The sequence below is a fragment of the Anastrepha ludens genome, chromosome 2 (genome assembly GCF_028408465.1).
Source record: "Anastrepha ludens isolate Willacy chromosome 2, idAnaLude1.1, whole genome shotgun sequence".
NCBI classification, from domain to species: Eukaryota; Metazoa; Arthropoda; class Insecta; order Diptera; family Tephritidae; genus Anastrepha; species Anastrepha ludens.
The window spans coordinates 17730685-17743365 of NC_071498.1; the positions used below are offsets into that span (position 1 = coordinate 17730685).

The 12681-nt window shown below is 40.5% G+C and overlaps 1 protein-coding gene across 1 annotated transcript; it reads right to left on the reverse strand.

Moving 5' to 3' along the window:
- Positions 1–40: 40 nt before the first annotated feature.
- On the reverse strand, positions 41–12267 carry LOC128864152 (SAFB-like transcription modulator). Its single transcript, XM_054103677.1, has 9 exons — positions 12071–12267; positions 11555–11965; positions 5284–5308; positions 4788–4983; positions 4077–4123; positions 1996–3007; positions 1418–1582; positions 853–1281; positions 41–786 (listed from the first exon to the last, which is right to left on the reverse strand). Exons 1-9 carry the CDS (start codon positions 12188–12190, stop codon positions 465–467), a joined length of 2727 nt encoding a protein of 908 aa, XP_053959652.1. The 5' UTR covers positions 12191–12267; the 3' UTR covers positions 41–464.
- Between the last annotated feature and the right edge of the window lie 414 nt (positions 12268–12681).

Genomic DNA, 12681 nt, shown 5'->3' on the forward strand with positions numbered 1-12681 from the left:
TTATTTTATTCAAATGTTAGGTGTTTGAAGTCCCATAATATAGAAATACAAGTAAAATGAAACATGAAAAAGGTATATAGAGTAAAAGGGGGCCTTACAATGACGTAATGACTACTGCCAAACATTGTTTTTTTGTAGCTACCCATTTCTAAATTCTTGATACTACACAATTCAATCCTCTACTTTTACTCTCTTTGTATTGATGGAATCGGACAAGGTTATTTTTGCCTTGTAATACTAAGAATTACTCTATTAAATGTTTGATATAATTCACCATACGCTATACTTGTGATAAAATGTTCCGAAAACATTGAACAACCCCAAGGCTTGCGAAAATGTTCCAGCTAAATGATATATTAGCCTATGGTCATATTAGGCTTGAAAATACTTATTTGCAATGTCTAATAAAAAAAAGCTTTAAAAAGTGCATAAGGCATTTCGAAAATGCCAAAATGGTATTGGGTTTAGTAACGCGACATTTGGCCAGCATAGCGTCCTCCACTGCCAAACAATCCACCGGACGTGTAACCGCTATTGGAACGTTCATTGTAGGTTCGATCAAAGCGGTCTTGCGTGGATGACATAGGGCGCCAGTTGTTATCTTCTACCGATTTCTGCCACGTTGAATTGCTGTGGATGCTAGACATGCCATTGCCGGTGTACGATTTGACACCACCTCCGCCTGAGCTGCCGCTCAAATGTGTAGAGGATGCCCAGACACTGTTGCCATTGCTGGAGCTGCCGTAACCATTTGAGTTGTCATAACGTTTATTCGACACTGATGATCTAAAAAAACGATAATTAAGAAATGTATTAATTTAAATAGATTTTACTTCCTTCGAACGCAATTACCTTAAATCGTCGATACCACCGCGCCGGTAACTTCCCGAGGAACGATCTGAGTCCATATAACGGCCAGCGCTGGCTTTATGAATGGTTGAGCTGACATCGCGGCTTGTATGGAATGATGAAGTGCTACTATTGTTGCCTGTGGTGGGAACATGTCGAATTTCAACTTCACGCTTGTAGTCATCCCGTGACGATTTGCTTGTACCATAGTCGTCTAAGATACGCTTTGATGAAGACGTCGATAGGTAGTCATTGCCACGTTTACTATAATCATCAGTGCTGCGCTTTGCCGGAACTACTGAATAATCGTCTAGAGCTGCGCGTTTCGTGCCGGAGCTTGGGTAATCCATGCGTTTGGACGAAGATGAGTACTCATCAATGCCACGCTTACTCGTTGATGAACTGGTATAATCATCTCGCTTTTTATCATAGCTGTGGATTACAGTAAAGGAATTGAAACATCTTTAGTAATAGAACTAAATTACTAATTCAATTAAAATTCTTCTTTTACTACAGACATTAATATGCCCTAAATTACTGCTGCTTATATTAAATCGTGCATATTTACCTCCTTGAAGATGTCACGAGACTGGCGTCAAAGCGTGGTGGAGGAGGGGCCTCAAAACGAGAATCACTTCCTGAAGAGCGTTTCCGATCGGACACGTCGGTGTATCGTTCGTTGCTAGACCTTTTGGCAAGCCGCTTAATCGGGTCCTCTCGGGCGTGCATAATCCTTCGAGTACAATTCAAACGAAAATTGGGAAAAAACATAAATATTAGCGCATAAATATAAAAATATATTAGTATCAGAGGAGCGTCTAACCGATTTGGCCATTGAGAGGGAGATGTTTCATCACCTTGCTTACTCAATATTTATGTAATTCTAAGACGAATAACACGTTCTTGGAATAGAATTACAGACAACTAAATTAACTATCACACTTTTTTATACATCCGACACTCTGCACTCAAAACACATCCCGTAACAAGGTGATGTTGCCGCGCTGGCACAGTTGACAGGAAGTAAAAAAAGCGGTGTGTGTTCGTGCAACACGTGCGTGTGTATATGATGGTGTGTATGTATGTATATAAATAATATTGTAATTTCTAAAACAACTGTTAAATGCAAGTGTAGCGCGCTCATACTTCATTTGTTGGCGTTTTAACTCGAGTCGCTCCAATTCGATTTTCTCCCGCTCGAGTTTCTGTCGTTCGCGCTCTAAACGCAGCAACTCAGCTTTCTCCTTCTCCAAACGTTCCCGTTCCTGTGCGAGCTTGCGCCGCTCCTCTGCTAGACGTGCTTCTTCTTGACGCTGGCGTTCGCGAATCTCACGCCGACGACGCTCTTCTTCACGCAGTTCGCGTTCACGCTCACGTAAACGCTGTCGCTCACGTTCCTCGCGTAACTTTATGTATTCTCGCTGCCTTAGGCGCTGCTCACGTTCACGTTCCCTCTGTCGCTGGTCTCGAACATTTCGGTCATTGCGAATGCGGTCGTTGGAGCGGCTGCGATTAGAAAGCTGCCGAATATTTCGATCTTTGGGGCCTTCTTTCGAAATATCACGCTTCTCGCGGTTGCTGGCCACACTCTTCTCCTTAACTTTGTCTTTGTCTTTGGCTTTATCTTTCTCCTTGTCCTTGTCGTCCTTTTGGCTGTGATCCTTCTCCTTATCTTTGTCACGCTGCTTATCCTTGTCAACCTCAACCTTTTTTGATGAATCTTCCTTCTTGATGGTATCAGCAGTCTTGCGTCTGTCATCTCTTGCCTTCGAATTTGTGTCATGCGCCTTCTTATCATCTTCCTTTTTGGTGCTATCTGAACGAGATTTCGATGTAGCTGTTGAGCTACTGCCAATTTCGTTCTTGGTGCGTTCTACAGATATTATCCGTCCATGGAGTTCGGTGTGATGCAAATGTTCAATGCAGCGACTGGCATCGGATGATGACGACATTGTTACGTAGCCATAACAACGGGTGCCTGGAGTACGGGTGTTGGTAACAACTTTAGCGCCGATTACCTTTCCAAACTTGGAAAATATAGTTTTTAGATCACTAGCTCGTGTCAACGAAGACAAGCCGGACACCCATAAGTTGCGAGACGGTGTTGTTTGCTTGGCTGCTGCCGACGATTTCGCCGAGGTATTGGCTGAGGACTTCTCTGCAATTTCCATACAAATAATAGTGGAAGAGTAATGGTGAGCACACATTCAAATATTTTGCGATTCGTTTTGAGTCTGCATATTTTTATATATAAAGATTTTATTCTTTAAGTAAAGGCAAGAAACTGTAGCACAATAGAGTGCAATGACTCTTTTTTTTTTTTGTTAATGATTAAGTGTTCAAATTTGTATATATAAAATGCACTTTAAATGGTTTCCCTAAAACAACTCAACAAAGAAAATGTGAACTTCAGATTTGAATTAACAATGTGAGGAGTGAAGTTAGCGAAAATTGGGCAATTATTTATGTTGTTTGTTTCCTCAAGCGCCCAATGCAGGATCTCCAAAAGTGATAGCATGAAAATTAAGCTCCACTTGCTGTTGAGAGATGTTCCTTTAACGGAGAAGTACCTCGGCCATTAGCAGATTTACGTACAAGTATCTTTCTACACCTCCGCTGCGCCAGCATTTACGACAATGCATAACCTAAGTATTTGGTTGGGAGAGTGAAATAATTCCTGATATTTCTTTGCGGTTAAGTAGTCCTTTAAATGATGAACGGATGCCAGTAATTAAATGAAGCGAAGCAGCCTTTCCTGATTTTCAGCACATATTTGCTATTTTCTAAAAGCGAAAATATTGGATGATTTCCTAGCGCTGAAAAGAAATCCTTTAGTACTGCGGTCCAAGAGCTGCTCCAGATACACCTTGCCAAGACTTGGCACATAGTTGATGCTAGTCTGTTGATTAAAACTCTATTGACTAGCGCTTGTCCATAGAAATTCTATAGTTCCTCGAAATAAAAAAATCGAAATCGCAAAATTTCGTGGTGACAATTTACTCGCGAAGGGATTGCTTTATATCCTTATACTCTGTTGCACCTGCCGACTATTAACTTAACACAAGTTCACACTTTCTTTGCTGAGGATGCCACTCAATTCAATATATTTATAAATTTGAGTTCGAAAATGAGCTTATTACTTTCTAAACCCTACATGATTGTTGATCTTCGCATAACACTTTCTGCAGATGCCTTTGTTTATAGCCCTGCGTTTTTTGGTTAATTACCTTTGTCATCCTTTTGTGATGTTTTGTTTGAAGATGATTTATGTTCACTGTTATCACGAATACAAGCAAGTTTTGAGTTGAATCAAGTTGAATTCAGCGGAAAAATATTAAAAAGAAATGAAATTAGTAAAATTTGTTGACGTTGGCTGCCTCAAATCTTGAATTAATTTGGCAGAGTCGAATAGTTGTTGATATGCAAAATTTATGCCAGCTATTAGAAGTTGAGCATTGTGAAGACCGTATATCTTAGAACACAGGTTGTCTGCAAAAATTTGAAATAACTTAATCACTGCAAAGTTCCATAAGTATATCAGGTATCAGTTCGGTCTTGATAGCATTCCTTGAGCTTGTGCTGTTGTTGTTGCAGCTTACAGAGTCCTGCCTAGAGCGGTGAAACCATCAGTCACCGTCGCCAACCTCATCTAACGATAGACCCAGGAAGCGGGCTGTTTCTGAGCTTGTTGGATCTTCCTTGAGCATCATTGTCATCTACTAGCAGTTGCCAGTCTATTAATTCTTCACTTCACTCAAATACTTCGTCCAATGCAGGTTGCCGCTGACATCTTTACAAATGCTCAACACTATAGCCGGTATATATTCGCCATAAAGACTAATTCAAAAGAGAGTTGAAATCTGCATCATCTATATCCATTTCAGAATCTCTTTGGTTCTATTGTGCTGCTAATTTTTATACTTTGGCATTCAACCAACCTATCGTCTTTCCCCTTTTTGTCGCTGGACTTTTCATCTTTTCTCTTTGATTTCTCGTCCTCCGACTTGGTATTTTTACGTTCGTCCTTGCTGTTGCTGGATCCACCCTTAGACACCCGCGGCTCTCTCGTAGCTGCTACACTTTTGCTGTTCTTTTGCGTTGAACTATTTCCGGAAGTAGTACCTTCAGCGTCGGCTATAAATGACCGGTAGTAAAGGCGATTTACGGGTAAGAATAGTTATTTTTGTTAGTTGTTTTAATTTTAACTTTGTCTGATTTGCTGTTGATTTCATTACAGATTTTTATCAGCAAATAATATATATACGTATATATATTAATTTTATGTTTCACTACAAGCGTTTGAAATCTGCGTACATTTGTGTTGCTTAGCTTGCAACTCGTTTAATTTAAATTTAAACACATTGACGATTTATAGCAATAAATTAAAATTCTTTTTTTTCGATTTTATGTTTTGGATTTAATCAAAATACTCACTGCTTTTTTCCTTGTCATCAGGTGCCTGTAGAATGAAAGAAAGAAGAATAGGATTATACAAAAATTGTGTTTCATATTTTCTACAAATATTGAAAAAATGTGACCTTATTATAATGACATTATGAAAATGTTGCATATTTCATTTGAGAAAATAAAGATTAAAATGCAACACAATTACAAATTATGTATAGAATATAACAAAACATATCGAAGAGTCCGTTTCCACGACAGCCGGTTCTACGTTACCGAAACGACCCGGATTTATATCTGGCCAAGGACTGTCACTCCAGCAGCATTCCCCGTATGTAAGTATGGGGAATGTTTAGCTGCTACAACAACAACAAGAGTCCTACCAATGTGGGAAATCAATACGGAAGTTAAGCATGTATTCCTTAACCTTGAAACCAGGCTCAAAGGGAAAAGGAATGCTGACGCAACCTTGTCCAAAGCAACTAAGGCATCACTCATTGTATGCTAACGTTTAGCAGGAAGGAGACGGATGTACATCATGATTGTTAGGCCAATGATAACATATGGAGCGGTTGCGTGGCTATCGAGGACCACCTTTTCAGCAGAGTGAGCTGCACTAAGCTTCAGCACTTGGTATGTGTGTCATGGCTGCCACTGCTTCACTCGATTATTCAACAACCAGCCAAACCAACCCTGTTTAACATGACTAGGAAAGATTTTGGTAAAGGAAAAGTGATCTCATCCAAGAGCGTGAAACCGTTGATTCTGCAGCTCCCACTTAACCAGCTATCCAGGGATGATAACACTAAGGTAATTAATTGTGATGAGAAATTCTGGATCGAAGTAAGTTGGAATACACTTGCTCTCGATAACAAACTCCAGGATTGCACCCTACACTGGTATACAGATGGCTCGAATGTACCTGAAGGCATAGCCGCTGGCATATATGGCTCTAACACAACCATCCCGTGCCGATGAACACTTTTTCCTAGGATTATCTTCCAAGCGGAAGAGTATGCCATTACTTTATGTGCAGAGATCAACTTTGACAGAAATCTACGGAATGCGCAAATTGATATTCTGAGCGACAGTCAGGCACTACTCAAGGCGTTGCCATCCTCTGAGCCTAAGTGCTTATTAGTCCTTGAGTGTATCGAGAAATTGAATTTGCTAGGAATGCACAATCCCATTCGGTTCATATGGATCCCAGAACATAGGAATTTTACTAGGAAGGAAGGAGTCAGCGACCTCGTTATCAGACAAGCAACCAAGCATCCCCGATCCCGGGGATCCTCGAATAAAGGATCTCAATTCGGAGATCCGGCAACTGGTCACCCAACATAAGCGGACCAAATGGGTAGAGCATCTGAAGTCCTGTAACCTCACCTCTGGTGTGAGCAAGCTCTGGTCCACCGTAAGGTCCCTGTCGAACCCGACGAAGCACAACGACAAGGTGGACATCACCTTCAACGGTCGTACTTCGTCGGACCCGAAGAGATGCGCGAGCTATTTTAGCCGGCAATTTATACTGCATCCTCCGGTCGACAGATCCAAACGTTGTGCCACCAGACGATTGCACAAACTGCCCTACAACAGTGCACCGCTTACTTTCACCAGCGACGAGGTTCAGGGGGCCATCAAGCGAATGAAACCATCAAAAGCCATTGGCCCCGACGGACTAAACATGCTGATGCTGAAAAAACTGGGTCCATTGGGAGTAGAATACCTCACAAAGGTCTTCAATCTGTCCATGGCCACTCTCATTATTCCTGATAAGTGGAAATTAGGGAGAGTGGTCCCACTACTGAAGCCTGGGAAACCCGCCAACCAAGGGGAGTCTTATCGTCCGATAACTCTCCTTTCCCCAGTAGTGAAGACACTTGAAGCCCTTCTACTCCCACTCCTCACACAACACCTGACTCCAGCCCCACACCAGCATGGTTTCCGTAGAGTGCACAGCACCACCACGGCACTCACCGTCATAAACACCCAGGTAAATCGCGGACTTAACCAAAACCACCCTGCGAGAGGACTGTCCTAGTAGCGCTGGACCTACAAAAGGCTTTCGATACAGTCAGCCACGCCACGCTACTAGATGACATTTTACAGTCGACACTCCCGCCAGGGCTGAAGAGGTGGACCGCGAACTACCTGAGTGGTCGTCACTCGTCGGTGATATTTCGAGACCAAACCTCTAAACAGAGAAAAATAAAGCAAGGAGTACCGCAGGGTGGTGTCCTTTCACCCTTGCTTTTTAATTTCTATATTTCGAAACTCCCCCAGCCACCAGAGGGAGTCTCACTGGTCTCATACGCCGACGACTGCTCGATAATGGCGTCGGGCAATGACATTGATGGCCTATGCTCTAAGATAAACGACTACCTCGCCCGCCTTTCTCGCTTCTTCACTGCGAGAAACTTAAAACTTTCTCCCACTAAATCCACGGCGACCCTTTTTACAACAAAGGACAAAGGAGGTCAAGCTGCCACTTCAGGTGCACGTCGACGACACACCAATACCGACGGTTAATAACCCCAGAAGTCTGGGAGTCACCTTCTACCACTTGCTCTCCTTCTCAGCGCACACAACCGCTATTGCAACGAAAGTACAGAATCGCAACAAGGTCCTCAAGTCGCTTGCCGGCAGCACTTGGGGCAAAGACAAAGAAATGTTGCTGTCGACTTTCAAAGCAATAGGCCGACCGGTTCTCAACTATGCAGCGCCTGTCTGGTCGCCTGGAACCAGTGATACGCAGTGGACGAAGCTACAGACCTGCCAGAATACTGCCATTAGGACCGCGACAGGATGTCTCCTGATGTCCCCAATTCAACACCTACACGATGAGGCTAACATGCTCCCGGTTAAGGAGCACAACAAAATGATCGGCAAGCAGTTTCTGCTAGGGTGTCACCGCAGGCCTCACCCATGCAGACACCTGCTCGAGCCCGAGCCACCTCCTAGGCACATCAGGAGACACTTCCTCAACTACGTGGACGAGATCCTGGACAAAACAGACAGACCACTCCAGGATCAGACAGTATACAGACAGACTATTAACGACATCCATCGGGAGACCCTTACCACCTTCCTAAGCTCCCGACCCCCGAATGCCGTTATCGCAGTCCAACCGCCACCCATCGCAGATGAAGAGCTCCAGCTTCCCCGAGAGTCCCGCGTAATCCTGGCACAATTACGTTCTCGATACTGTAGCAGGTTAAACTCCTACCTATCCAGAATCGACCCCGACATACTAAACATATGTCCAGCATGTGAAGGCACCCCGCACGACACTACCCACCTTTTCACATGCCCCAACAAACCCACTCATCTAACACCCCTCTCCCTCTGGACCCAACCCGTCGAAACAGCCAGTTTCCTGGGCCTACCGTTAGATGAGCTAGACGAAGACGACCGGTAATTTACATAACACTGACAGGGCAAAGATACTGCTACAACAACAACAACAAGGATCTTAAAAGCGAAAATCTAAGGCTAAAAGACGTGAGCTGGCACTAAATTATAAGGCTACGCCATAATTTATTGCTCACGACGAGCCTTCTCACAGATTACTGCAGACTGCGTAGTCATCTGTACAGAACCGGGATAGAGTCCACATACTCTAGTAGTTTCTGCGACCAGCCCTCCTTCCTCACGAATGTGATGCAATAGCGCGAAGGATAAGATATCTCGGCCGGAAGAAGAGCACATACAACCAGCCCAACCCAGCTCTATCTTAGATTTAAGGGAACTATGTTTGGATATGTACTGGGATGATCAGAGGGCACAAAAACTATAAGGTCGTTGTGCAAACCTCATTTTCATTCGATCACCGCCGACTAGAAGAACTTTAAGGTTATATTCTTTGGTTAATTTCCTGACAAAAAAATATCTACAAGTTGGGTATCCAAATCAATAGCCCCAGAAATAGCAGATATTTTTATTTGTATCTTGCCCTACTTCCCAAAGGAGCGAGTTTTTTTGAAGCTTTGGGTAACAAAAATAATTTTACAAAATAAATTGTTTCTACTTAATGAATGAAGGTAAACTAGCCTCCTAGTTACTTTTGATTGGAACTTTGAAGTTTAAATGATTTTAGAAATAATGCCTTTCACATTAATATGTATGCACAAAAATATACCCATTCTTAAACTTAATTTCGGTTGAGCAAAATTTCAGATGTCCAAAAATACAATAAAAATTGTGCGGATTTTTTAATGTTCAAGTTTCAGAACAGCTGTTATGTACAAATTTTCAACCTAAAAAAACCTTCAGAGAGGTTTGAAATCAGAACATTTAATATCGTTCCGGTGAATATTTTCGAAGTTACACGCAAATTTGAAAAGGCGTTTCAGAGAATGTTTACCCTATGTAAAGTGTTTTTCAAACTTTAAACGCCTTTTTCTCAAAACCGTGTTTTCGAAGTCGGTGGGCACGATTTCTCAAAAACGGCTGAACCGATCGTCTTGAAATTTTAACACAACCTTCTCAGATATATTATCCAGGTACTAATCGAAGGAATAAGAATTCTGATGATTTCTTCTATTTTTTTTTATGCAATTTTTCGCGAAAATTTTTGTAGAAAATTCGATTTTTTTTCCTATAGCCGCCATTTTATATTAACAAACATTAATATTTTGACCATTCCTTCGATTAATACCTAGCTTTATCTATCCACAAAAATAACCTAATTGGTTTTTCGATTTCAGATCCAAACCGGAGATATTTTGTCCTTTTTTTTTGGATGACGCTTGGGAGATCATCTGCAGGAGCCGTGCACTTCAATATTTTCACTAACTTTGCGTGCTATAATTAACTTTAAAGTATACATTATTTGAATAATTAAAAATTGTATTTGTTTAATAAAATCGTTCTTTGTAAAAAAATCTCAAAAAAACGTAATTTTTCAGCCTTACAAGTGTATATAACCACAACAAATGGCAACTCGTGCGTGCTACAGCTTTAGACAAGCACATTGTGGACTTTTTGAACAAATATTTTAACAAAAATTGTGCGCAATTCTTTAATTTATTTTAAGCTTACACTTTTATAAAAATTATTGGATTGGCTTTCCATTACCACCACTAAAGTTATGTTTATAAAGACTAAGTGCGGGGACTAATTTCAAAATTATTACACACAAATGTAGTTAATATATCAGCCTTTTGATTTACAGTACTTTTTATAAATTACCACTAAGTATTTATAGGAATATTTCAAGTTAAAAATACTTATTTTTTGCATAAATATCAAAAAATTCCCTATTTTACAAAAAAAGGAACAATATTCACTAATAAATAATAGTTCGTATTTTATTAAAATTCTATTATTACAAATGTTACGGCGGCCGCCGTAGCCAAATGGGTTGGTGCCTGACTACCATTCGGATTTCAGAGGGAACGTAGGTTCGAATCTCGGTGAAAGACCAAAATGAAGAAAAAAGTTTTTTCTAATAGCGGTCGCCCCTCGACAGGCAATGACAAAGCTCAGAGTGTATTTCTGTCACGAAAAAGCTCCTCATAAAAAGATATCTGCCGTTCGGAGTCGGCTTAAAACTGTAAGTCTCTCCATTTGTAGCCGTCATATTAGGGGTTTCACCTCGGAATGAAAGATAATACGCTGGAAATTGGTAAAAAAAAAAAAAGTATACTTTTTTTGTCAATACATAATTGACTTTATACAACGTACTGATAACCGTAACACACGCTTGACCCTGCATTAGCTCACATATGACTGTACGCTGCGACTCTTCGCGCTCTACCTTAAAAACGGTTGATCGTATAAAAAAAAGGTTTAGGCCAAAGTTGTAGAGAATTTTATACTCTACAACTTTCATAATAGGTGAAAATTTCATTTAAGCAATAGGAACCGAGATATTCGCGAAAAATTGTGTCACGTTTTTTGTGACCTTTGACCTTCAATATCTTAAGACGCGGACACGATAGCATTTGTGACTTTTGAGACAATATTTAGGGCGACAAAACAAAGGTTTTTACCAATTTCCAGCTTATTATCTTTCATTCCGAGGTTGACCCCTTTTTTACCTAATTTCACTGGGCTATTGTGGAACAACATCAAGATGCACGCCACAAATAGGAGGAGCTCGGCGAAACACCCAAAAAGGGAGTACGCGCCAATTATATATATATATGTACTTTGGTAATTCTCTACTTTGTATAGTATATGAAGAATTTGGTCATAAAGTACATAAGAACGATATTTGAGAGTAACAATATTATTAAATTTTGTCTCTTTATAATTACAGTCACTGTAAAATCTTTAGAATTTATGTAAATATACTCACCTCATCATGAAGTAGTTTTTGTTCCTCTTCTCCGATTGTCAAATTTATAGATTCTTCATTAGATTCCCCGGCATTTTCCTCTTCACCTTCAGGGTCATCATTAAAATTTTCTTCCCCATCTCCTTCATCATTATTTTCAGTCGCTTCACCATCGTCGATTATTACACATTCATCATCTACATCGCCCACTTGGTCGACTTGATCGTCTCCCTCCTCTTCGAATTGTTCATCTTCATCATAGTCATCATTTTCTCCAGCATGCTCTTCCTCATCAATAGGTTCCTGCTTAATTTTTATTGGCTCAACAGGCTTCGCATCAATTTTCTTTACATCCATAATCTTCTTTGGGGTAGCCTTGGTATTGGACATAAAAAGGTATTTACCCGGATCTAAACCCTCACTTTTGATAGACTAAAGTAATAAATGATACATACACATGTATATGTAAGACAAATCGAATAGTTCCATCTGGATTAAGTTTTACGAGCATTAGATAATGTGAGAATGTTTGATTACCTTCTCGAGCCTTTCAACTAACGATGCCTTGGCCCCAACTGTGTCCAAATTTCTTTTTTCTAACTCTTCTTTTAAATCACAAACACGCAGCTCACTCAACTTTTTTCCAGTGTTAGGCATTATATTTCTAAAGTTGATGATTCAATTCTTTGCTGAACAAACTTTATGTGTGATATGTAATACAAAATGGCGTTTCAAAAAAACCCAGGGTTGCTGCGTGTGTAGAATATGTAGTAAGAAATTGACAGTAACATGTAATCTATTACCATAATTTACAATCGCACAGTACGGTTAAAAGGTCTTAAAGCCAGCGCCAATTCATTTATAAGAACTCTGGATTGCTAATTTTTGACAGTTTTCTGGCAAAATTATGAATGTGAGGTGAGTAAAAATTGCATGACCAGCGGCCTAGTGAAATCTAAAAGAAGACAGAAAAACGTATGAAATTGTCAAATTGAACGAAGTTGGCAATATATGTTATGTAATATTTTAAGTCATATCTTCCCAACACTTAGAACCAATGAGCGCCATTTTGCATGTTTGACACCCACTTGATATTTTTTTGGCTTTCTTTCCCCCGAATCGTATAAATCAAACAATGTCTTCAGGCA